We start from the raw sequence: 27,966 nt of genomic DNA, 5'->3' as shown, positions 1-27,966 counted from the left end.
CTTCACTTTTCAGGAGATATTTCTGAGGAGAAAATCTAAGATAATAGGAGTTAATAAAATTATTACAAGATACAGATAAAATGGGAAGACTTGGTAGATCACCACAACTGGTCACCATCAGATAAACAGCACTTACAACTTTAATCTTTGAGAGAGAGGAGAAAATCAAACTCCACTCTTGATTCAGATCTGAAAAAATCCACAGGTGTTTGTCCATCCTTCCACTGTGAGAAGACACCTGAATGCTATGAGTCTGAAAGTATGTGCAGCTACAAAGAAGCCCTTACTGAGGAGACTTAAAAAAAAAAGAAAAATTTGTTGCTGTTCAAAAAAAAAAAAATCTCAAAAAGGCAACTTTACATGGGGCAGCAAAAACATTCCTTATTTATAATGTAAGTTAATGTAACAAGTTTTTGTCCAAGTAATATTAGACCATTTCCACGCAGTTTTTGTTTTGGACATCAACAATTTGCAATTCAAAGAAGCTGCCCAGACCTTAACATCACTAAATGTGTTTGTGATTAATCAGATCATAAGAAGCAGAAAAGGCAACCAACTTCCAAGACTCAGCTTCTGAACTTATCTTTGTAGTTTTCTATGAGCAGCTGAAAGCAAGACTCCTAAAAAGAACGGAAGCTGTAATAACGGCAAAGAGTGGACAGAAATATTTGATATTAAAATTAGCTGTTGAGGTTTCTGTGTCATTTTCTGCTAAATATGTTTTCAGCTTTTCCTCCTGACACTAAAAATGAATGTGTAATGGCTGTTTTGACCGGAAAGGAAGTAAAGAAAAGGTGGTTAGTTTGCACAGTAGTGTATTTATCAAACTGCTCTACTTTTCTGCTGTTTAGAAGAAGTCAAATAAACTCAATCAGCGGATAAGGACTAAAAACAGTGAACAGAAATAAACCGCTCATGAAAGACATGAAGACCAGATATTCTTTTATTCAATGATATGCTAGACACATTTCCTTTTGGGAACATTTCTGGTTTAAAAAAAAAAAAAGAATTAATACTGGTCCTGCTGCCACTGTGGGTTAAAATCAGTATTCACAGAGAAGGTATGCTTGCCTGATTCTTAAAAGCACAACATAAATATGGGAAATATTACAGAGACTCAACTTCAGCCTCTCCTTCAGTGGGAGCCAGGAGGGCTTACAGTACTTTCAGTACAGTACAGTACTGTTTCTATACTTGAACACTAGTAGATATACAGCAGAGGGGGGGTATGCCAGTGGATTTGAAGTGCCCCAAAAAAGAACAAAAGTGAGCTGAAGAAAAGAACTACTGGATGAAATTAGGATTATTTGGTGTCGTGCTGCTTACTTTAACAAAGGTTTCTTCTTTCATAAACTTCAAAAAGAGGCTACCAAACCACAGGAGCAAAACGAGGTGTGCAGCCGAAGAGAGGAACAAAAAACCAACGATACCAAATCAAGAAAATATCTGCATCTGTCAACACAAGTGAAGGGTGAGTTAATGCTTCACAAATAACACATTTACAGGAAATCTTAAAAAAAAAACATAATAAAAACATCCATCTTATAATATATCATAAAAATCCACAACAGCTTTGACTATTATAGTACAAAAGGACGCTGAAGGAGTCTTCTTGGAAAAAGGAACAAATAACAGTGCATTGGGGAAAGAACAGCACACCCGCACCCCAGTGGCACAGGTGCTGGAACAGTGCGTGTTTGTGTACGTGAATTTGTGCACCCTGTGCTTTTGTGAAAGGGGGTGAGGAGAAGAGGTGAAGTAACGACAAACTTAAAGATTTCTTAAAAGAAGAAAAAAATAAAAAGTGCTGAATTCAAGTAATAAAGTTCTATACAAAAGACGCAGCCAGGGGACGGCTCAGTCGTCCTTTCTGGTTCGCCTCATTGGCTCTTCCTGTGTTCCGTCATGCTGACTGACATTTCTGAGGCCTCTCCTTTCGCTGCATGGGACAGAAGCTCCACCCACTTGGCCAATAATTCCGAATCCTGAGAGCTGAAGAACAATGTGTGGTGGGAGTTGCTCAGCGTGAATACCGGTTTGCCTTCTGATTTCTCCAAGGCACTAACTTCACAACCCGGCAGAGCGATCGTCCGTGCACCACGCACATCCTGATTAACGATAAAAGCGTGAACAGACAGAAAGGAAGTCAGATTTTTCCTTTTAACCATTCTTATCATTTTATAGTTACTAATGACAAACACAGAGACAGTAATGAAGTCAGCAGTGACAAAAAAATGATGTTTCTGTGACGTCACAAGAACCAACACATTTACATCTGTCCGCCTATTCAGCCTGCTGTGGCCCCGCCCATCATACTGAAGTTATAAGCAGCGTTTTGGCTCTGACTGCTTTTTAAATGAGGCCCAACACAGGGTAGCGGATTCAGAGCAGGGCTCATTTATCTTATATCAGTAAACAGCGCTGACTGGGCATGTAAACATTCGGGGGTCAGCCCAGCTCACTGTAGGAATGTTTTGGGGTATCCTCTCCTTTCTAAAACCTTATTAACGAATAAGGTGTGAAAGCACTGCTTGTAATAGAAAACAGAGATGTTTCATCAATGGTGTCATTATTAAAGACCTCTTCACATCAATCGCTCTTTACATGTCTCCTCTCTAATGTCTACTAACGGAGAAACGATTTATTTTTAACTTATTTTGCTGATACATTGAAAAGCTAAAACAAACCACTCCACCTAGGTCATGTGATGAACATTTTAGGGGTCTAAACCCAAGCCAAGACCAAATGGGCCAATAAAATTTTGGGTTTTGGGCTGATTTTTCATGCACAACATCGGACTCGAGTTGGATTTGTTTTCCACATTTTCTCTCTTGCCATCACTCTCGCTTCCACTTGCCCAAACTCTCTCTCTCTCGTAATGTTTTAGTCCAGGGGTGTCAAACTCAACCACTAAAAGGGCCATATTCAAAAATTTCAACAAATCCGTGGACCAGAGAAAAAATTGTTTTTATTTCATTTTTAATTAGTGTTGTGCTGTAACCCGAACTGACCATTGTTCAGTCAAAATATGCAAAAACATCAGCAGTAAAATGTAAGCACTTATAGTAGACCTTGACATATTACATGAATACTTGAAAGATTCAAAATTTAAAATGTCCCCAGGAGCAGTCTTGCTTGAACTAGGCACCTGGCATTCTTTCTTTGCTGCGAGTTGATTAAGTCTTGGGCTCAATTTCTGAGCTGCTGAGCTGAGCTGTATTTATGTTGGTTGAACTGCAGCTGAAATGCAGCTAGTGTGTTTGCTAATATGACTGGTGTGGAATTAGAATTTAGAATTGTAGAACTGAGATGTAAGCGCTGTCTTATAGATTGTTGTTGGGGCAGTAGAGTCAGAGTGCACGTTACACTGCAGTGCATGCTGGTGACTGTAGTGCAGAGCATTGTGAAACAAGTTAATATTAATTAGCTTAATTAAAATACTTTTGTGGGCTGGATGGGATTGTGTTGTGGGCCTGATCTGGCCCACGGACCTTGTGTTTCACACATGGGTTATAGTCTATAGCTGCATTCGTGATAACACTGGAGTTTCAACAATAAAACCAATATTACTGCTGTCTGAAACTTATAACAGTTCCTTTTGACCCATTTACAAACAGCTTTACATACATGCAAGCTTTGCAAAATGTACTCCATAGTGTGTGTGTGAGTGTGTGTGTGGGGGAGGGGGGTATGTAGATCAAGCTTTACTGAGTGCAATACATACGCAGCAAACGTAACATGCATCTAATCCTGCCTATAATCCTAATCTACTGTTGCTATGGCTGTATGGATGGTGAGATTATTTTGACTTCACTCAATTTATTTGCCTATGTAACAAAATCATGAGGAGTAATAATTTTGCAAAGAAACTGGAAAAATAAACATCACAGAAACAGAAAAGGATGAGATTACGAATAAAACAGTCTCAAAGGAGAAGAAAGGTGAATGAAAGCAATGTGGGAGGTGAGGGAGGCTAAAGCGAGAGGGGAGAAAGTGTGAAACAGATTCAGGTGAGTGAGCAGCCGACAGGTGAGCTGAGGTCAGGACGGAGTCGTGAAAATCCACCTGACCTCAATCCTCTCGAAGGAAAGGACAGGTACAGACAGAGACACAGTACCTGGCTGCCGGTCTGCAGGTAAAGCGTTAGCGGCTCAGCTTTAGTGACAGCCACCCAGGTCTTGGTCCAGTTCTTCCCTTTCTCTTGAACCAAAAGCTGGCTGCACAGGACACAGCTGTCACCTGTCAATGAGAGCTGCTTCTGCAACAGACACACATACAAACACACAGGGGTTAAACACACAATAGCAGTATTCTGCACTCCCTTTCATAGCTTCTAATATACAGAATGTTTGGCACCACCTTGTGGCTGCAACCTGTTATAACCTATATCAATATAATGTGCAAGCCAGCATAAAACAATGCAAAATATGCACTGGATGGTAACATATTAGCTCAAATAGATTTAATGTGTTTGTTTCCACAGCCATGATCATTGCTTTATATTGAAAAATTGATTTTGTATGAGTGTTTATGTGGGTGTATGTGTGCATAATAGGATTAATTGTCTGGGTATAATCTGTTCACAGTCATAGGACACAGAATCAGCACTGCAAATAGAACAGACGCAAACCGCTCTACAGAAGCCACACTGGTGTGGGTGTACGAGTGCATATGCTCTGAGCAAGAGTGCACTTGCTAAAATACATGGCAGGTATGCACAGTACTGTGAGAAGTGACCATCCTTTTATTTATCTCATGTTCAGTCAAAACAGCCAAATTTATTCATTTTTCAGGGTCAGGAAAAAAGCAGAAAACATATATTTAACCGAAAATTACACAGAGGAATCAACAACTAAATATAATATCTACTTCATAATATCAACAATATCAATATAATATCAGTCACTCTCTGCCTTTATTACAGCTTCATTTCTTTTTGAGGGATTTGCTTTCAGTTTCTCAAAGAACTCTGTGGGGATATTTTACCACACCTCTAAAGTTCATTCTTAGAAGCTGGTTGCATTTTCTGCTTTTCGCAATCCATGTAATCCCAATTTAAACATAATACATTTAGATTCATCGTTCCATAAAACCTTCACATCTCAGATAGTCCGGTTTTGGAGTTCTGGTCCAATTTTTCATTTTTCTTAGTAACGGCTTCTTGACAGCTACGTGTCCTTTCAGACTCAGTGTTGAGTTGTCTTCTCACAATGGAAGGATGGACAGAAACACTTGTGGACGTTTTCAGATCTGAAGCAAAAGCTGAGCTTGATTTTCTTCTCTCTCTCAAAGGACTTTAATGATTGATATGAGTCACATTTTCTCTCCTGTTTTGGAAACTTTTTTTCATTATTTTCCTTCCTTTCACTTTGCCCTCCCTTGCGCAAGTAGACTGTCTAATATCTAATCTCCTTACAAACATTTCCTTTGTTTTAGATGCACATGAGAAAGACATTTGCAAGGCAGCTGTGGTGTGCTTGGGTAGCTGCCTGTGTGAATGTTAGTGTTTGTTTAAAGGGGACCATAATATATCAGTGCTACCTTCAGGTACAGATTCTGTCAGGAGGACACAACTGGAACTCACTGTTTTAAGACGGGAAGGATGGTAGAGTTAAAGATTTGATACTACTCTTAGTGTTGGAGGCTTTTGTGTAAATATTTTTAGGTAAATATACTGTAAAAAACGTTTCCTGCTTTTTTTCTGCCACCGAAAAGAGAATAACTGTATTTAAAGGCTGTTTTGACTGGAAATATAAAAACTGATCTCTGACTTTTGCACAGTACTATATGTAATGCTTATACTGGTATATTGTGGACTGTTGTACATTGTCAACTGGATGCATGACTGTGCTTGGGCTGTTTTTTTTTTCCATGTGTTGTGTGTGGGTGAGAGGGGAGTACACAGTGTATATACACATACAAATGACATACAAGTGTATATTCGCATTATATATAGTCTGAAAATAGTGTTATTCCTACATTCACTTATATATCACCATTAAACACTACATGCTAAATTGATCAGTGCAAAGTAAGGTAGGAGGGAAAGGTGGGAAAGTATTTTCTGATAAACGTGTCCTATTTAGAGCCATGTTCACTGAGCTGTTTACCAGAAATGACTGATTTAGGGTTAGCATTTAGTTGAATGTATCTCACCTCTATCACTGATTTTTTCTTTGGCTCAGCACTGCTCCCTGGTGTCCCTTCAGGTCCTTGTAGAGCCTCATAACACTGCTTACACATGCGGGTGTTCTTGCTCTCTGACACCTTGGAGCATTTACCACAGATAGCCTACAGGGGGCAGCAGAGACAGAGAAAAAAGGCAACCAGATGAAATATGAGCATGTCAAAATCATAGTAAGCACTTATTTTGGGAAATTATGATTTGATACTGATCTAAGACTAGATATCAAACCCAAAGCCTTAAAGGAAGCGTTACGCAAAGTGCAGGTCATTGTCAGGGACTTTGCCGTTTGAGTTTCAACATGCAAACTCATTAGACATAACCTAGCGCTCAGCTTTGTGCCAAATCACCCCTAATGTAGTTTGAATGACTGATTTCATGTAAATTGAAAACAGAATTTAAATGATAATATCTTGTATGTCATCATAGATATCATAGATGCACAGACACACTCACCGCTCCACAGCTCTTGCAGTGGTGCTTGCGTTTGGTGAAATGGAAGCTTTCGTTGCAGCCCTTACACGTCTCCTTCTCCTTGTTTTGCTTCTTTGAACTCCGCTAAAGAACAAACAAATACACATATAGATATTGCGTACCAAAGTGTTTCTATATGACTTAAGATTTGTGGTACACAATAATGCAGGTCTAAAATGTTACACCAAATATGGCACGCAAGAACTACACTATGTACAGCTAAATTCCAAGCTTTTACTACATTCATCCTATCATTTGGTTACTACGACTTTTATTTAAGGCTATTATAAGACAGTGAGTATGTGCGAGTATGCATGTGTGTTTTGCAGCTTTGTCTCTTACCCTCTCCTGTACACCTCCATCTGAATCTACAGAAGCATTAAACCATGGACCCTGTGAAGAGGCGAAAACATCAGGTTTAGAATTTCAACATTGGAACATGGAAACATGCTGATAACACTATCTAATTGTGTTTATTAGGGCTGTCACTATTAATCATATTAGTACTCAAGTAATCTACTAGTTATTTTGACAGTTACTTGAGTAATCAGAGTTTGAAAAAAGGCCAAACAATAAAAATGGACTTAACTGAACAATGATAAACTTTGCCTAGCATTTTTAAATTTTCCAAAATACTTTAATGGAAAAGGAAAACAGGAAGCATTTAAAAATATTTTAAACTATATGAAGAAAAAATAAAGTGTACAAAAAAAAAAGAAGAAAAACTTGTATACAACATATAGCACGGCATTATATCCCTCAGTCTCATGGGTTTCACAGAATTACAGATTTGATATATTTTCATGTTTTCATTCATTAATGTTTTCTCAACATCCAGAATTTATTACATAAATACATCATGCAACCATTGGTTTTAACCATCCCTGTGGTGTCGCCCAATCCTGACTGCTAGCCAAGCTACTGACTACAGGTTGTTCACAGGCGGTTACAGGGTAAGGGGACAAGCTAACAAGCATTATATCCCTGAGATATTGTTATAAAGAGTCCTACTTTTTATAGCAATGGCGGTAGATGTTTAAATAGTTAAAGGTTCATGTTGCTTTACAAAGTACAAAGAAAACTTTGTTTTCTTTACCACAGTCAAATACTACTACTTGTTTGATAAGTAGATAGCCGAGAACAAGGGTTGGCGACACGCGGCTCTTTTACTGCCCTGTTGCGGCTCCACAGCAGAATTAGATGTTTAGGTAAAAATAAAATAATCCTCCTTTGCAGTAAAACAAAGCTCTGCTGATCGTTGTAACACAGTTTAACAATAACAATAAATGGTCTTAAACACTGGAGTTAATGTAGCCTATATCTGCTAATTCACCCTTTAATCCTGAAACGCAGAAAACAATCTCGCCTAGCTAGTATCTAACGAAAAGGCAGAGAAAGATTTAAGACAACTGTCGGTAATTTGGAGATGAATAGGCAAATGGATGCATTTACAAGCATTCAGCTGGTTTTCTGATACACGTAATCTGCAACGTGAAACCGTCAAACACTAAAAAGTCGTGAAGCTGAAGTCAGCTTCTCGTTCACCAAGTTATTGTTCAAAATTAAAACAAGAAGCCTCGTAAAAAATTAAACGTTGAGAGACATTTTACAAGAAACTTTTCTACTTTTGTGGAAAAGTTTCCTGCCAGAGATGCAAGAAAAGTAGCTATAGTTGTGCTAAAGCTTAAAGCAGAGCAAAGTAAGTCTGTGTTTACATTATATTTTTTAGCCTATACTAGGACATTAGCACATACTCAGACATATTCACAGCCAAGATGGTAAAACAGACAAAATGCTGGGGCTCCCAAGGTAGTTTGATTTTTGTTAAAAGGACAAAACGACTCTTCTTAACATTTACGTTGCTGACCTCTGGCCTAGGGGAACTAGGCATAGATTTTCTCACCATCAGGAGAAACAGCAATGTGAGCTAATATTATATTAATGGTTTAAAAGAAACAGCATTTTTACATGAATAAAGTGTGCTTACATGTCTTTTTTGAATGATCAGTGGCAAGATACAACCATGTAAATGTTGCTTCAGCGATGGTACAGTGGAGAGGCCTGGCTTCCAAGTCTAAAACCCGCTGCCGCCGCCACCACCACCACTCCTGCCCCCCCCCGTTCCAGGCCACCCCCATAGCTAGTGTGTGAGACACTGAGCTCCAATAATAGCCATGCTGTGGTTCTTTGTGACTCATCTGACGCTGATGTGACTGTGTGAGTGCGCCTCTCTGTCTCTACACAGTGTTAGCTCCTAAGATCCTAAATTCTTTCAAGATTTTAGGTCAGCTGAAATGCCAACTCATTTCGAGTAAACTGAAAGAGAGCAATATGGCTGACCAAAGAAACATACAGGGAGCAACCAGTAATAAAAAAATGAATGCAATAAACACAACCACAGGCTGACTTGTAGTTGCTCAGTCGAACAGCAGAAGAAGGAAAAGAGGGATGAAAGGATATTTTACCGGTGAGTCTGGTATGCTCATGTGGTCTTCATCACGGGACAAGGAGCTGTTGAAGGCTTTATTAAACGTCTCACTGTTCTGTTTATGCTTCTCTATGGTGGCCGAGATCACCTAGAGAGAGGTAGAGAGAGGGAGAGAGAGAGAGAGAGAGAGAGAGAGAGAGAGAGAGAGAGAGAGAGAGAGTTTTAATTGAGCAGAAAGACAAAGCCACTTTGTAAAAAACAGTCAGCTCTACTGTCTCTTGTATTCAGATCCAAAACACTCCACAAAGCTTCAGTGTGTGTGCGTGTGTGTGTGTGTGTGTGTGTGTGTGAGTGTGTGTGTGTGTGTGTGAGAGAGAGAGAGAGCTGTCTATACAAGATAAAAAGGGTTTTTGTGTGCGCTTGTTTTAATGTCGTATGGATTTTCTGTTACAGCTCTAATGAACTTGCCTTTGTCTGTCTCTTCATGTCCTGTGTGTGTGTGTGCGTGTGTGTGTGTGTGTGTGAGAGAGAGAGAGAGAGAGAGAGAGAGAGAGAGAGAGAGAGAGAGAGAGAGAGAGGGAGCCAGACTCTTGAGTACTATTCATTCCAGTGGTTTTCCAAAACCACTCACAGGGCACTCAACTGATCCAACTCTAATCCATCCATCTAGCCCTTTTCTACTGTTAGGTCTCTCTCTCTATCTCTCTCTCTATGCACTTTAACAGCTTACCTGTATCCAGTCCTCTTTTTCTTCAGCAGTTCTGTCAAAGAAGATGTAAACAACAATTTTAAACACAACTTTTTTAAGATTACCAAAAACAGTCACTAGCAATGAACACAAAACCTATTAAATTTACATCGTGTCTGTTTTATATTAGTTCTGGAGTTCAAGACTAGCGTTGAAAAACCCTGACTATTATAATCAGAGTTGTCTCGTATGTATTCTTTTGCAATCCAGTACTGATCCAATGTATTTTTTTTAAAACTACTAAGCTTTAAAATGGGCTATTTTCTAATTCAAGCACTTTACTTAAGATGAGCGTTTAAAAGCAGACGACTCAAAAATTTTACTTCCCCACAGGAAGAATCACAAGCTAACGTGATCACATCACGTAATGAGGATATCAGTCCAATATCGATACCCATCTATAACAATATCTCTAATTCTAATACAACACAAAAATGTGGACAGTACTTCAAAATCAGGACTTGTACCAAATGTACATTTTAACTGTGTTATAAAAGATTAGAGACCTCTTTTTGTTGTTTTAATCGTAGAGCAACTGATAAATAAACATGTATAACGCACCTGGCCTGCAGCTCAAAGGAACGTTGCTTGCCAGTGATAATGAAAGTGTGGGGAAGGTTCTGCTTCTCCTGAACCTGAAATGGCAATAATTCAGTCATTTCCCATATACAACCAATACAATAACTGATCATCACACTGATTTATCAGTCTACTAAGGCTTTAGGAGCGCTTGGTAACACTGAGATTAATAACTGATCATCACATTAATTTAACAGTCTCCTCAGGCTTTAGCAGAGCTCAGTAACACTGATTAATAACTGTTTATCACATTGATTTATCAGTCTACTCAGCCTTCAGCAGAGCTCAGTAACACTGAGATTAATAACCGACTCATTACACTGATTTATCAGTCTACTCAGGCTTTAGCAGAGCTTAGTAACACTGACATCAATAACCAGAAAAAGGTAAATGTATTCATAATAATTTGGACTAAATACAGATACTTAATTTCCCTTAATCTGAATTCGTATTCCGTTACATCCCAACCCTGCGCACACACAGAGATGTGCAGTACAGTTATACCTCCATTCCTGCGATGTCTATTCTTTCTCGGACGCTAAACTTCTGCCCCATCAGTCTCAACTTAGGCACACAATACAGCAACATGTTATTGAACTGTGGAGAAAACACACACAGCAACTCAGAATCTGCAGCAAATGTTGAGAACAGTTCAGTGACAGACCTGTTCAGAAAGTCGTCCTATAAACCTTGATATATGTAAACAGTTACCACCATAACGATCATGATTCTGACTTTGAAACTCAGATTGTTCCACTAACTCCCGCTTATTGATCCAGTTCACTAAATTACACACTCACCAGATAGAGATATCTGTCCTGGGCACTGCCATTTTTAGCAGACATCTTCTTTATATGGCCCTCTTTGATGAGTTCATTAGCTGGATTAACGATGTCTTCCTCACCACCCAATCGCTCGTACACCTCCAACAGCTTGTTCATTTTCTCCTACACATGAGACATGTAATATTAATTGTCTTTCTATTGGCAGAGTTGGGAAATCGCACTATTTATCTAGATGGCACAGATATACTGTATCAAGCAAATTCAGAGACAATCCTTTTGTTTAATTAATTCCCAGTCAAAATGTCCAATAGGTACAAGTTATTCATTTTTCAGTATTTTAATAAAAAGTAGAAAACACACAATTAACAGAAAATTATACAGAAGCCTCAACAATGACATATCAAATGTTTCAATGTTTAGTGTGTCCACCCTTTGCTTTCATATCAGCTTCTTTTCAGGAATTCTTTTCAGAAGACTTTCATTCGCTTTTCAAAGAAATCTTTAAGGGGATAATCTCTCCAAGCTTCTAGTAAACAAAGTTCAGTCTTAGGCTATGTTCAGACAGCCAGCCCAAATCCAATTTTTGGTATATTCAGATGGTATGCAGATTGATTTACATAGCCTGGACAGCAAAAAAACACATTCAATTTTTGCAAATCGGATCCAAACCACATTTGAAGGTGGTTCGCAATGCACTTTCAAATGGATTTTTACTGATGCATCTGTCTGGACATTCTGGCCGCTCAAATCATATTTCAAAGCTTCTTTTCTGTCGCTCTCTACATGACAAACAACAACAATGACAGAAGTGCTGGCGCCAAAGACTCCTGCTCATACTAGAGAATTCTGAAGAGTTTGGAAGGTGAGATGATGCACCTCCATCTCTCCTGCAACCGAGTTTGAAATCTGTATCGCCGCCATAGCTACAGTTACTGACGTCTACATCGTTACTACAGCAACACATGAAGATAGGTTGGTGATGTCTGAACGCACAGATCGCTTCATTTGCACATAACGGTACCGACAGTCATCTCCGAAGATCTGATTTAAGAAACAAATTCGATTTGCCTGCAGTCTGAACACAGCCTTTGAAGTTGGTATAATTTTGTCGTGGACACAATAAAAACAGAAAATTTTGTTGTTATATTTAGTTGTTGGGGCTTCTGCATAATTACGTGTGAAATACTTGCTTTCTATGTTTACACTGATGCGGAACAATGAATATTCTATTGCCATTCTGACACGCAACTGCATGCAAAAGTTTGGGTGCCCTGGTCAAATTTTGTTCTTTGTTGACTTTTCTAAATGAAAATAAGTTACACATCCTCTGCGGATAACACACGTGTGCACATTTTAAATGCACAATTACTGTTTATTTGTTGTATTTAGCATTCTGGGACACAAAGTGTGGCTGGTGCAAAAGTTACGGCACATATAATTTTTTCCCAATATGTTAAACTCTGCAAATAAGCAAAATTTTGCAGAAAAATGCCTTATTGAGGTTGGACGAGTGTATACATGAGCAGAAGGACTATTTAAACCCAAGACAAACACAATACTGACGAGGAAAACCCTACCAGACAGAAAGAAACACAAGGAGAAAATAGAACGAATGAGAAAGAGAACACGTTTGCCTAAGAGACTATTATCTGACAACTTACACAGGAAGTGGAAACAACACATCCTGTCTGACAGACATAGACAAGCTTGTCGGGGGAGGGGAGTAAAAAAAAAAAATGACTCTTACCATCTTTCGGATGGCGGCGTTCGAGTGGTTAGCAGCTGTGGAGATCAAGTCCAGAGCCTCTGAAACCGAGAGAGACAGAAAACGTCAACAGACACGCACAGCACAGTCTACTGAACTCATGAGAGAGGATTAAGGTGTCTGAATGGTTTATGGCTGTTTCAAAATCACTACCTTAAACATTAGCATCAAAAGAATTTTAGCCTGTAACACACACACTGCAGGGGGGTGACTTTAAGGTCAGAAAAACAGATGATACGGATGAACAACGCTTTATCGCCACCTGGAAGGTTTGACAGTGGACACTCACGAAGTGAAGGACACACTGACGGAATGACCTTTTATGGATATAGGAACATTTTGGCATAATTACAACCATTAGGGTTCATTCCACATTCTCTAGTTTTCTTTTTTACTTATGAGTGTATTTACTATTTCAATTTGTTTTACTTAAGAATTGTAAAAATGTGCCACGTGCCTCAATTCAGGCATCATGCACTGTAGAAAAATGTGCACTACATGTAGGAGTCTGCATAGGTTTGAACACCCTTGGTCAAATTGATGTTACCCAAACTCTACAGAGAACACACCTGGATATGGTATTTTTCCACAGATTTTAGCCTATAATTTATCTGCTATTGGAATAATCAATACATGTTTCTCCCCAAATATGTTACATTCACCATATAACCAGTAATTGTCATACATATGCAAATCACATAAGTTTCCAGTTGTCATCTTAAGTCAAATCTCAAATAACGTGGCATAAAATCACATCAGCATTTGCGTTCAAGAAACCAATTCTCTGCTAATAACCAAGTAAGAATAGATGACTGATAAAATTAGAATGTCCACACTTATGAACTAGGAATATAATTCAAGATTTTGGCCATGACTCCAATAAGTGTGCTTCTCACATATCATACTATGTGCACAATAGATCCAATGATAATAATACACAAACACATTTTCTAAGCCGCTTATCCTTCTGGGTCGTGAGGGGAGATGCAGCCTATCCCAGCGGTCATTGGGAAGAAGGCAGGAACCATTTATAATAGTAATGAGCTCTTATTTATTAAAAACAATAACTACGCTTATTTAAATAGCAACTAATACAAATTTAATTAGGATTAGTTGATTATTTTCATTTTTAGTAACACTTTACTGAAGGGCATAAGCAGGCCTAGATCATCAAGTTATAAGCCCTTGGGCACAACTGTTTGGTGGGCCCCTACATGAACTCATTTTTTGGTGGTCAAGAAAATTGTTAGGACATGAGATCTGTGCAGCATAGTGATGCCAGCAGACTAACTGTGGTGTTGAGCAGCATCTGTTTTTTTTTTCATTCATTACAGCAAACAGCTTACAGCAAAGACTAAATCAGGTTATCTAAATGTATCATTACATCTTTTTGCTCCCATCCTTCACACCACTTGAATCCTGTGTACATCTACAATGCATTGCGGATTTAAAATGTTATCTTCTAACTCAATTAAGCTACCCACGCCAACAGTTCCAGAAACAAGCCTCTTGAATGGAATATTTCTAATGTGGACAAATGTATTTGTATTTTATTTGTTGTCTATTTAAAATTACATTCAAACTGTGGTAAACTGTACAAGCCAATAAATACAGACATATAAACATTCATAGACATTAAACCTTAATACAGATGAGATGCAACAACAGGGATGAGGAAAAAACACCAGCAAACTTTCTGCAAATAAACTGAAAGCATGACCAAAGTAATTATTGAAACAGGTGTTTAGCAATGGTTGGAGAAGAAAAGGAAGCAGGCATTCAGTAATGATGAAGAAAGGGTCAGGATTTGGCGCAATACTGTTTTTTTTTTTCCCGCTGTGCTGCTTGTTAAGGTCACACAGCAAATTAATAAAGCTGTTTAGATTTTGTGATAATTGCTTGTGGGGGCCCTCTAGTGGCTGGTCTGGGCCCTTCATGACAACTGACAAACCTACATAAGCATTTTTAACACTTACTCCAAATGGCATCATTTGTCATAAAGGCTGCATTTGCTAACTTTGATGTCAACTTACTTAAACCTATCTGGTGGTGATGCTGATTTTTTTTTTCTGACATTCTGACTTGTCCTGACCCTTTCTGGGGTAAAATGACATAGCACATTATTACAACTGACTCTCTAGCTGAGTATATGTCGCAACAACATCACGCTGATAATCTTAAGTGAGTGTGGTTTTCTTGGTTTTCTTGTTCCAAATTAATCAAGTTTATATAAAAATTGTGAGACCTTGCTGATAATAACTAATGGTAACAACAAATCAAAACATGAACACAAAGTTTCATCAAGCAATTATAGCTCCATTACATTTGAATTTTTATTGAGGACATGATGTACCTCCTGTACACAGAACTGATGACCAATAGCTCATGTAATAGCCTTCAATATATACTTTCTAAACAGTAGATTTTCATATCAGTGTTATCATGAAATACCAAGTACACAAGATACTACAGAGCATCTTGTCAATAAGCTTATGTCACAATCAAGCTGTCACATAAAAAGCATTATGTCCCTGTGACATATATTAAGATACAAAGTCAGCTGTCATAACAAAGGGGCATGACACTACCCAATGTCAGGAAAAAAAAGTCACCTTACATAGGTGTTGTTTCACCTCATTATCAAAGTTGACAAAAGTTGGCTTTATGACAGACGGGGCCTGTAAGATTAAGCCTGCTCTTCCCCTTTTCAACTATTATTGGAAATATTTTTATTATCTTAGTATGCGATGATGAAGTAGCTCAGCCGACAACTGTGTGACAAAATTAAGACTTGAATAAAAGTGGGAGGACTTGTCAGTCAGCTCTCTGAGAGGGTTACAATGTCAGACTAGCATCTTGTAACAGACAAATTGCTGGTAGAAAAACAATGACAGAATGTTGAGTCTTAATGAAGTTCACCACCTCAAGGCCCAAATTATGCAACTTTAAGTTCAAGGTTTGTTAGTCTTTTCTCATGTTTTCTTAACCGAGTGTCAAGTGACCATCTTTACAACTTGACTCGAGTCCCCCACTGCTGGTATGCCTGCAATGAAGACATGTTTGTAGATGAGCCTGTTCTGTAATTTAAAAGGAAAGTGACACGAGAAAGAAGAAGTGCGCAAAGTAGTAAAGGCTGAAATTGGTTAGCCAAGCACACAGACAGACAGACAGACAGACAGACATACACACACACACACACACACACACACACACACACACACACACACACACACACACACAGAGAGAACAAGAACTTCTGCCGACTGCTTACATTTGTAATTACAGATGAAGCTAACATTGCTAACAAACACTAAAAAAAAATCAGTAGCCACCCAAATCTATTCTGTAAATACACCCCCAAGACTTCTCTCAACTTTCTCAAACCGCATCTAGGTCTTCATTAAGGTCACACAGACTATCTGATGAGGTTTACAGTACAGTATGACCTACTTAGAACTATATAACTGAGCAACTGAACTACTTCATCATGTAGCTGCATGTAGTAAGCAGCTTTTTCAGACAACAGGTGAATTTCAACTCCCCTTTAAAATCCAACTTCCTTTTCACCACACAAGCATATGGATGCTACAGATTACAGCTGCAGTTTCTGCTGTTTCCTTCTATAAATAACTGTTCATCTTGAATTCTCAAACTGAAGACATACAGTACTGTGCAAAAGTCTTGAGCACCTAAGCACATTATTTAAACCATTTATATCAACAATACACATGTTTGTACTTACATTACATATCATTAAAATAAACAAAATAAACAAATACAGTTAAAAGAATGGTCCTACTTTATTAGATAATATAGATTATCTATAGATGTTCAAATTGTTAACAAACCATCTGATGAAAGTCAGTTGACTCCAAGAGTGCGAGGGTTGGGATTAGTATTACTACCAGATTTAGGATCTGGGTTGAGGATTATATATACTGTTTGGGTTGAGGTTAAGGTTAGAGCTGGGTTAGCAAAAATGAAGGTAAATTGAAAAGATATTTAGTTGAACAAAAAAGTTCAAATGCAAGGTAAGCATCTATAAAGCATCTACAGTGGGCTATGCAAATAAAGTGTACCAAAAGAATTTTGTTTTTTGAAAAAAAAAGTAGTCAACATCTTCAGAGCTAATTTGAAGAACAAAGTTTAGTTCCAAATTTCTTGAACACCTCCAGCCATCACACACACTTCTTAAATTCCATCACCAGCACAGCTGATTTATAATAAAGTACAGATTAACCAATTCAGGTATAGGAAGAAAACTACTAATAATCCTGGGTTTCTTCAAGGAGAGGTTTGGAAATAGTTAAACAAAAACCCTGACATACATAAAATCACTACTGACTGTATTAGTTTTATTTGTATTTATTGCAATATTAATGTTTTTTTGAGCTAATAAACAGATAAATAGCTTTTTAAATCTAACTTTCACAGGCGCTTAATCTAGCGTCAATTTGCACGACTGCATGACGTGCTGCACGTGAGGAGAGTCATACTTTGGCACAACACCTGTTGTACACATCATTTAGCTATACAGTAAAGTTCTGTTCATTTTTCTGGTCACACTATTCACACAAATCACACTATTCACTAAATAACACTGACAAGTCTGTACAACCTTAACAAAGACCTGGTTTGAGAGAGGTTTTATGGATGTATTTACAAAAAAAAAAATGGGTAGCTCCTGATCTCTAGTGCTTGTTAGCAATACTAGCCTTGTAGCATCAGTGGACAAACTAAAGAAGCACAATTTGGACATCAAACAAGTCTTGGCTGAACTACTACATTTGGGGGAAAGTGGAAAATTAAATTTGATTTTTCACTGAACTATTCCTTGAAACACAAGGGTGAACTTACTCTCTGCATCCTTCCTATCCTGCGCATCGCTGGACAGTTTCTTCAGATAGTCTTTGAGGAGGAGCTCATAACGAGGGATACGCTGCACTGGCTCCAGCATGTGATGCTGTAACGTCAGGTTACCGCAGACATCTTGCTTCTGCTCACCAGTACAAACACACAGAGATATAGACACATGTAAAACTGAGCATTCTTTAAGCAGCAATACTGCATAAAAGAAGGTTCCAAAGAACAACTGTATGCAAATTAAAGTTACAACCTTTATTCTGACAGTTAGGAAGAACATTGTGGGTCCTCTTATGCCTTCATTCACTGAATTTGAAACACTGACACAAATACAAGCTCAAAGAATTAGCCTTTAATCACTTACATTATGAGTTCTCACTAAGCAGCAAGGATGCACGGATCATGGACCTCTCTGGCTTATTGTGAATTTTCTTTTTATTAGCCTTATCAGCTCTTTTATTAGCTTTATAAGCCTTCCTTTAATACTCAAAGCTCACAATATTTTCGCTAAATGAGCACATGAAACACACTACTTTCACTACCACTACTAACTAGACTACTAGTACTTACTTTTAGCCAAAGTTGCAAAATAACTTGCTTAACATTACTTGCTCATTAAAGTACATTTACCACCATGTTTAATTGTAAGGGCTAAGTGAGATTGGAGTATCATAATCATGATTACTACCAACTCTGTTAAAGTAATACACATATAGTTTCTATTAGACATCAGCTGCTATTATTTTTCAAAACTGTTAAAAACGGATATACAGCATTTTGGAATGAAACTATATATATATATATATATAATATATATATATATATATATATATATATATATATATTCATTCAAGCTTAAAATGGCTCACATCAGGCTCCACCACTGCATAAATGGAACCAGCTGTCTACACGGCACAAGTACAGAAATAAATCCAACTCATTAAATTTACTGGCAGGTCCATTAAGGGGTGAGATGGACATTTTGTCCAAACCACTATTTGGTCATTTCAAATATTATAAGCACTTTTACTGGATACATAAGAAATTTAGATGTAAGTAATAGTTCATTCACTACTTTGTATAATTTAAGGATTCTGCAAGCAAAATACATTAGTAGCCTGTGATTTGAAGCTTTAATGAATCAAAAACTATAATCCTGGTTATGACTCAGCCAATTATCTGTGTAATAAATAACACACAGGCACACAGGCACACATGCACACGCAGACTCTGACCTGGATATTCTGGACCACACTTTTGAACTGGGTTGACCTTTGTGTCCACGTGTTGACCAAGTCCATGGCACGGTCAAAGTTTTTCACATACTCTCCATACATCTTCATAAATGGAGCCAACTTCTGCAGGATGTCCCCTATACGTGGATTCGCGTTCCTGTAAGGTGCAAACAAACATGCTAAAATACATAAGACACAAAGCACTTCATCTTTGCTCTCATAGCCATTACATTGTACAAATTATATTATTAAAAGCTAGCACTGAAACTATATCATTATCACATATTACACTCATATTTCTACAGCAGAAAAGGAAGTTCTTTACATCTAACACTACACAACATGACAGAAAAAGCTTTCATATGCACACAGGCACATAAACATGCAGAGCATGTTAGTCATTCTGTGAAAGACATGGCTAGAACATTCCCTTCTGAAACTGATAACATCAGAGTCTCTCAAACAACTAACATCACAAACTCCTGAGCTATTTTACTTTCAAAATACTATAGACGTTGATAGAAATGCCAATGTTGCTACTTTGCAAAAAATTATATCTTGAAAGTGCCTTAAATCAAGTTGATATATCTAATACTTCTCATTCTGAGCTTGTTGAAAGAATTATATGATTATTTAACTTAATTCTACAATTTGTTACTTGTTTTAAGTCATTTTATTAAGAGAAAGTATTTTAAACAAGCTAAATTATCTGCCAATTGAATAAGACCATTTCAATCAACAAATTGACTTGAAACAAGATGTGAAACTTGGTAAAATAATCTTACAATAATCTCATGATGAGTAATATTAGATATATTGACTGGATTTAAGATCATTTTTACCTGCCAAGATATGCTTTTTCACAGTGTAACAATGAATGAAAGTGAAAGGCCACCGATTAGTACTATAAAAATTATACCAATCATCCTAATTGGTAGCTACAAGTATCTACTTATTGTTACAGAGTGTGAGAAATAACCCCTGATATTCAGGGGTTATTGGCTGGCATCTCCAGCGTTGGCTGGCTGCTAACTCGCTCGCCATAGCGGCACTAATGTTAGCTTCAATGGCAATGAGTAAAAATTAACTCTTTCCAGCAACTCTTGTAAAAGTTTTTACATTTACAAATATGTTACGGTGTATTGTAAAGTTTTCAGAGGTATCCTGTGCATAGTTACAGTTAATAGGCTATGAAGGACCAACTGGGTGAGCCAGTATGCTACAGCGCCGCCCTGAGGCAGAGCAGTGCTGCATCTCTAGTCAGTTAAGAATACCAAAAACAGAAGCTCGGGTGATCTTAAGTGAAGCTGCTAAACAATTACCTTCCCAGAATTTGTATTTGAGCGTCTATTTTTCTCCAAATGGACATCAAATCACCATAATAAACTTATTTTTCCCCAGAATTTTGATTCTAAGATATTCAGGGGGTCCAAGAGATTAATTAGGAGGTCCTGAACCACCCAGGACTCCTTGCATTTCACACCTTGTCATAAATACAGAGGAATCTGATCCAAGATCAGTCTTGCTTTGTGAATACCAGCCCTAGTGTTGTCTGTAGTGGCTTCACATAGTGGTAAAGGTCTGTTCATTTTTATAGCTTACAGTAAGTCACACTGTGTCCTAAACCACACTGTTTAAGTGAACTTAACGACTATCTGGATGTGGTGGAAAATTGGGCATTTCATCTTTCTGACAAAAAAGACAAAAAACTTAAAGTAATTTTTTCCTCCCCCGAGAAAGATCTCACCACTCTTTTGTAATTCGTATCTGTAGTTCTGGAAGCAGAAACTGATGGTGGAAGCAGTAGATGGAGGAGATGTTGGAGAAGATGCCTGTGATCACATCAGTAGGAATACCTGCCTCTGTCAATTTGGTACAGAACACCTACAGGGAAAGAAAAAGAAAGAAAAAACATAAACCCAGTATAAAGCAGGGTTGCACAACATGCACAATACAAGCTACTAGTATTGTGATTACACTGCTACATACACTTTATGGCCAAAAGGATGTGGTCAACGAACATCACACCTATATGAACTTGTTAGACATCCTGTTCCAAAACCATGGACATTATTATGGAGTTGCCCCCGTCTTCTGGGAAGGCTTTCCACAAGGTTTTAGAGTGTGTCTGTGGGAATTTGTGCCCATTCAGTCAAAATATCATTCGTGAGGTCAGACACTGATGCTGGACAAGAAACCCCCCCACCAAAGCTGGGCATTGTGCATAGAACCTTAGGCTTGGAAGCCCATTTCATGAAACTCCAAGCTATTCTTGTGCTGATGTTGCTTCCAGAGAAGTTTGGAACTCTATGAGGGGATTTTTTCGGTGGCCCTGCTCTGTGAGTTTGCGTGGTCTACCACTTTGTGGCTGAGCTGTTGTTGCTCCTATACATTTCCATTTCACAATATTTGCAGTTACAGTTGACTGTGGCTGACCTAGCTATCACAAACTGACTTGTGGCAAAGGTGGCATCCTGTGATAGTGCCACGTTTCAACTCACCTTCTTTGACAAACACTGGCAGTAGAATGGGTTTTACAAAAGAACAACCATTCTACTGCCAGTGTTTGTCAATAGAGATTGCATGGCTATGTGTTTAATTTTATCCACCTGTTAGCAATGGGAGTGGGAAACACCATAACTCCATAATAATTATTAGGGGTGTCTGCATATTTTGGCCATATAGTGCATTATGATAAAGATAAGTATTAAAAAAACAATTATAATTATTAATAAGACTGTGTTAACAAATGGCCTTCATTATTTTGACCCAAAAAAAACAAATGTCATTTTTTTGGATTACATGAATATCATGAATATGACTCCTTAAATCCTCACTCACATCTGGAACTGTGATTGGTTAAAAGGGCTTATTGGTGATTGGTTAAAAGGGCTTGCATATTGCAAAACCAGTGTTGAAAAAGCCAATATGGTGATAATGATTAGCAAATAATATAATGTACAAGCTCTAATTTAAAGGCTTGTAGTTTTAAAATTTAACCCCAACATTTGAAACAATCTTTAAATGTGCATTTTCAGCACATTTTAACACACAATTACTGTTTATTAAAAAATAAAACATAAAATGTGGTCTGTGTAAACATTACGGCACATATATTTTATGTTTTACTTTTTTTAATCTCTGCAAATAAACAGAAATTGTGCACTAAAATTTTGAAAAAAACATGCCATATTTAAGTGTGTTCTCTGTAGAGGATGTGTTAATTATTTTGATCTAGAAAATTAACAAATAGGTAATTCAAACCTTCGTTTAGAGCTACACTATTGTATATAAAAAAGATTAATATGACTTATGATTCTAAACCTTTGAACGGCAGTGAATATTTCATTCATTTCACTAAAGTATGAACACAGTAATGTGCTTGTTCAAGCAAGGCAGATGGCTTTAGGGAAAACTGCGAGGAGTTAACGGGAAGAGTATAAGGGTTTGGGGTTGAACCTGCGGTTTGGGTTAGAAGCAACAGCTCAAAAATGGAGATCAGCAGAGGAAGTAAGATGTCTGAAACAGGAAGTAGTGTGTGTGACACAGAGCTGAAACGTATATTCCATGTGTATGACAGTGAAGATTCACACTGAATTGTACTGTTCATGGTGATAATGGTTTGAAGATGGATCCATACAGGTGGAATATAAGTCACACTGGATTATCATGATCAATATCACCACGAGCAGCACAATCAAACAAACTGGATATGGAACCACATATATACAGTGTATGTGTGTGTGTGTGTGTGTGTGTGTGTGTGTGTGTGTGTGTGTGTGTGTGTATTACCTGGTCCAGGAGGTTAAGTCTTTTGACATAAGCTTCCTCCGTGTGGAGTAGCTCTTGGGCAATGTTGAACAGCTTCTGAGACTGAGACTGCAACAATTACAGAGAAAAAGAGAGAAAAACTGACTGTAAGTAAATGGCCGAGGGGTCCAACAGTTACCGTTTTTCAGGTTTTCATTGAAGGTGCACTGTTCATTAATTTTTTTAATTCCTATTTCTTTACAGCCAAATTGGCCACGTAGCTGATTTTCTGTTTTTTATTAGCCTGGTTTTTATTAATCTGAAGCTCACACTGTGTGGGATAAAAGAACACAAAAACACTTGTACATTTCCAGTACTTTATATTGGCACCAGTCACTGCAGAAGAACCCTATTTGCTATTTAATAGGCCAAACTGGCATTTTATATTCTTAAACAAATCTCTTTAAATCACATAAAAGTGCTACAATGAAAGCAAGACGCAACTGGCTATTTAGCACGAGTCATGCATAATTATGCTATCACATTTTGGAAAAAGCATTCATAAACAGCGCATGTGCACTGATCCGCTTACCATGCCTCATGTTTTTCTCTCATAAAACAAAGAGCGGGCAACATGAAATATGATAAATTGACAGACTGTCAATTGCATGTTTGGAGGACAAAAATACTGATGAGTTTTTATGACAAAATAAATCCCACTTTTTTCCCCATTTTTCCAACAGTGGATAAATGTATGAACCTCCCTGGTACATTGATAACAGCTGAAATCAACACATCATTCATTCTAGAAGGGAGTTCTATAGAGGGGTCCAACTGTGCCATGTAAGGAAAAACATTACAGTGATTTATTTTGGGATTCAGTTTTTACAGGGAGTACATTTTTTAGACTGGAAGAAAGTGTGCTCGGGTGGTTTGAAATTAAAAGAATAACTGTGCTTTAATCTGAATATTTAATAAAGATCTATGGGTGATTGTGAATAAAGTATATTGACAAACAACTGATGAAAGGCTCCTCATTCCATTTTTTTTTGTTGTCTGCTAACATTTTTTCATTTACTACTGAAAAAAATATTTTTTTAAAAACTTGCAACTTAGTCTGCAATTGTGGGACAACTAGTGGGGCAATACTGGGACACCAATTATTTACAAGACAGGGTCAATATATTTTCACAGTAAGAAGTTATGTTAGTATTGGGTTATCATTAGAGGTTAACTTCCACTCATTAGATCAGTACAGCTCGTCAAGTGACTGGCAATGAGGTAGTAATACAAGACTGATGAGCCAAATGTAAAACTACTACTGTATCTTTAAAGTTACTGTGCATCTTTTACTTGTGAGTCAAAACAAACATTTAATATAGTACTTTCATTTAGTCACTTAGCCAGGTTAACTGACAATGCAATTTCCAGGAAGTAATCCTTAAACCACCTGAAAGTTCTTAACCAAACACATGACAAACTGAAGAGGAAAAAAACTGATGTGTAAGTGTATTTATTTCACTCTGCGTCGTAGTTAACACCTGAACTGAGCAGAAGATATTACAGAACAAACTGTTCGTTATCCATTACATACAACCAAAGATTAAATGTGGATATAACAACGGGACCGCTACACTAACTAAAGACATCTAAGACATCCAAGGATAAAATAGATATTAAAATACTGCAACAACGATCCAACTGCAATACATAACAACCATAAATATTCATGACTGATGTTACGAAGTCTAGTAGCTGAGGGAATGTTCCGTTTCTCAGTCTGTTAGTTCTTGTAACAATGCATTTGAATTGACTGGGATTCCAGACTAATGCTAATAAACACATTTTGCCTAAATACTTGAACAAAACTGGTCAAATTAGATGTTTTGTTGAATTTTTTTAATCAAAAATACATTGACCCATTCTCTACAGGAAACAAACTTAAAAATTGCATTTTTCTGAAAATGTTAGTAATGTAATTTAAGCAACTTTTGTATATGAATGTGTTATCAAAATGGCGATTAAGTATTCATTTTTCAGCATCAGAAAAACATAGAAAACGTGTATTTCACAGATAATGAGACAGAAGCCTCAAATAAATCTAATATCAAATTTTTCAATATTTAGAGTGTCCACCAGAGAACCCAACCAACGTGTAAAACTGAACTACGGCGGTGGAGCATGGAGAGATTATCCCTCTTGGATTTCTTTAAAAACTGAAAGCAAGTCTCTTAAATAGAATGGAAGGAGTAACAAAGGTTGGACACAATAAATGCTGTAAAAAAACATTTAATCTCCTTGAAAAATCCAGTTATGTTAAACTCAGCAAACAAACAGTATTTGTGCACTACAAATGTGCAGAAGTGTGAACTTATTTTCACTTAGAAAATCAATAAAACAGGTCATTTGACCAGGGGTGCCAAATCCTTTGCACATAACTATGTCTACGCTGTTTTTAATATCAAGACTTAAGAAAGCAGAAGTGTTTAAAAGGCCTTCTGTGTACAGGAAGAAACGGTTCCCCTTATGTAAAGGACAGGCCAATTAATGCCTTATTTCTTTGGCACTAAATGTACACTAAAGGGTACTAATATTAATGTGCTTCCCCAAGAAAGGAAAAAGAGGCTTTTAAAAAGACTTCATTAATGTATGTATACAGTACTGCACCAGGGTCTTCAGCTTTGTTGCAGTGTATGAGATGCTTCTGCACTAGCTGTGTTTTGTACTGTTTACGTTGTGGGTGGTATCAGTAGTATAAAACAAAAGCACAGTGTAATATTTAGCCAATACAACACAAGAGGGAGTGTGTTATCGTGATATAACATCACGGCTGTGATAGATCATCACTGATGTGATGTTATTTCACAGCCAGTTAAATAAATAAAGTAAGAAACGTGGCATTTAATATGTTTTAATTTTAGCAATTCCTTCCGCCAAATTATTGTTCCTTAACAAGCAGCTTGTTGCTACGTCAGAGTAACGGACTGAGCTCACTCTGCACAGTATGCTGTAAGCCTCGCCCGCAATATCAAGTTCAGCTCAGTTTTGTCATTTTTTGCTAGATCAATATTAATGTTGTTTTGTTCCAGCCAGTCTGTAAAGCATCTCACAACCCATTTTGTTTGGCGAATGGTATTCGGTTCATTTCTGGCTAATTCCAGGTTGTTTATGTGTTCTTTTGTCACAGCTGCCGACTGAAAAGCTTGCTCAGCAGTAATGACAGTTTGGGAATTTTGCGTGGTCTCATCTTCGGACTCTGACCAAATGGGCTGTGGGTCAAATGTGATCTTAAAAGTATCCATGTTCTGTTTGTGCGCAAAGGAAGAAGTAAAAATGTTCAAATGGCTTGAGCGTCTCCTACAGCTGTCAAAGTCGTTGCTTAGCAACGGCGTCTCAGCGGAGTGTTACAGTGTTTGTGAAAAACCTGTGATGTTATGGCGAAATAATAGCACGGTTAAAACGCTCAACCAATACGTGGCTGGAACTAACTGTTGTATAAATCTCTATATGGAACATGGAGTGGTTGCATCATGCGCATGTAAAAAAAAAATAATAATAAAAATGCATTCACTTTTATACTGGATTACCATGTGCACAAATTATTAGTATTATTGTTATTTTCTATTTTATTCTTATTATCCGTTTTATAGTTGAGACTGATGACAGTTTTGGTTAGTTAACCACAAACCAAGCATTTTTCAGGTTCATAAATTATGATGCTCAAATTTTCATGCACTCCTACCAGATGTGAGTTTGATCATACAGATGTGACAAAAGTTAAATTAATGAATAACAAAACTGTTGGTGAAATTTGCATGCATTTATTTTACGATCAGATTTAACCGTACGCAACTTGATGAATAAGGGCCAGTGTGACTTGATGTGTTAGCTTAACCATTTCCAAACCTCTCCTCGAGGACGCACAGTATTTACAGTTACCTCTCAATACCTGCTTCAGCTAATCATTCATTAAATTAATCAAAGGTGCTGCTGATGGAATATTAACAAATGCATGCAATGACGGCAAATAATTCTTGATATGTTTTAGTCTATTAATGTAATTATTCTGTTATGAACTCTTTTACTGGCAAAAAAACACTAGTATCTGACCATGTCCATTATCATTCAAATTGCATCAATGCAGACTAATTAAGAAAGTAAATTTTAATCAATACTTTTTTTTTTTAATCGAGTGATCACATTTAATTAAGTAGTGGTAACAGTCCTGATTAATGTTATTATGTTTTGTGCATTTAAATAGGCAACGAAACTGTCATTATTTCCTTCCTGGATCGGTCCTAAAACAAATGGCCTGCTTTTTTTGCTGTAGATGCTCAGTGTCCTTCCAGCTGTGCTGCTGATGGACAAACCCGAGCACACATGCACACACACTCAAGGCAGGGCAGCACATGTCAGGAAACAGGAGGAGAAATGCAACAGACTGTTTGGTTTGATATGTCTAACAATAAAACAAGACATTTGACCACACTCGCATAGACACTAAAGTGTAGTGCCCCCCATCACTGATAGGTTAAAGTGGAGCTCTACTACTCTCTCTGTATCTTTGTACCCACTGCCCTCTGTGCACTCTTCACTCACACTGTCGTTCTCCTGCAGTGTGCAAAAGTTCTTACCCACATCCTGTGTGAGAGCAGAGTCATTAAAAAGCTATCAACATGTCAGCTGCGCCTCTCTCTCTCACACACACACAAACCACATACACATATATATTTATATGTATATTTGTGGGCATGTATATACCATATAGCACACCTTTCTTTTAAGAAGTTATAGTGTCACAGCCTGGAAAGCCAGAAAACATGAGGGCTACTGCCTCAGCAGTGCGTGGGTGAGCTTAGGGGTGGGCAATATGAGATACATATGAGATATATATGAGATGTTATCATTATTCTCAGAAATGTTCACAAGTCTCAAATCCAAGCCAAGTCTCAGGCCTCTGGGGTGCGAGTCCAAGTCAAGTATCCAGTCTCTGGGGTGTGAGTCTGAGTCAAGTCTCGAGTGCAAGACGAGTCTCGAGTCTCTAGGATGTGAATTCAACTCAAGTCTCAAGGTCAAGTCCATTTTCGAATATCTTGGGTTCGAGTCTGAGAGAACACTCAAGTTTCTGGGCTTTAAGCCCAAGGTGAGTCTCTGG

At 37.7% G+C, this 27,966-nt stretch overlaps 1 protein-coding gene across 1 annotated transcript in view; it reads right to left on the bottom strand.

Moving 5' to 3' along the window:
• Positions 1 to 925: 925 nt before the first annotated feature.
• The window catches only part of fgd (faciogenital dysplasia), a 109,953-nt gene continuing 82,912 nt past the window's right edge, over positions 926 to 27,966 (bottom strand). Inside the window, exons 5-19 of the mRNA XM_036578935.1 lie at positions 22,854 to 22,940; positions 20,809 to 20,945; positions 19,062 to 19,218; positions 17,821 to 17,959; positions 12,946 to 13,004; positions 11,214 to 11,360; positions 10,918 to 11,010; positions 10,396 to 10,469; positions 9,817 to 9,847; positions 9,124 to 9,234; positions 7,001 to 7,051; positions 6,641 to 6,742; positions 6,157 to 6,291; positions 4,118 to 4,258; positions 926 to 2,108 (exon numbers count right to left, since the gene is read on the bottom strand). Coding sequence (XP_036434828.1) covers positions 1,881 to 2,108; positions 4,118 to 4,258; positions 6,157 to 6,291; positions 6,641 to 6,742; positions 7,001 to 7,051; positions 9,124 to 9,234; positions 9,817 to 9,847; positions 10,396 to 10,469; positions 10,918 to 11,010; positions 11,214 to 11,360; positions 12,946 to 13,004; positions 17,821 to 17,959; positions 19,062 to 19,218; positions 20,809 to 20,945; positions 22,854 to 22,940 — 1,692 coding nt within the window. The 3' untranslated portion in view covers positions 926 to 1,880. The remainder of the gene's footprint in view (positions 2,109 to 4,117; positions 4,259 to 6,156; positions 6,292 to 6,640; positions 6,743 to 7,000; positions 7,052 to 9,123; positions 9,235 to 9,816; positions 9,848 to 10,395; positions 10,470 to 10,917; positions 11,011 to 11,213; positions 11,361 to 12,945; positions 13,005 to 17,820; positions 17,960 to 19,061; positions 19,219 to 20,808; positions 20,946 to 22,853; positions 22,941 to 27,966) is intronic.

Source organism: Colossoma macropomum, unplaced genomic scaffold (assembly GCF_904425465.1).
Source record: "Colossoma macropomum unplaced genomic scaffold, Colossoma_macropomum, whole genome shotgun sequence".
NCBI lineage: Eukaryota > Metazoa > Chordata > Actinopteri > Characiformes > Serrasalmidae > Colossoma > Colossoma macropomum.
Note: the sequence above shows the minus strand (reverse complement) of the source record. Positions and strands in the feature narration are given on the sequence as shown.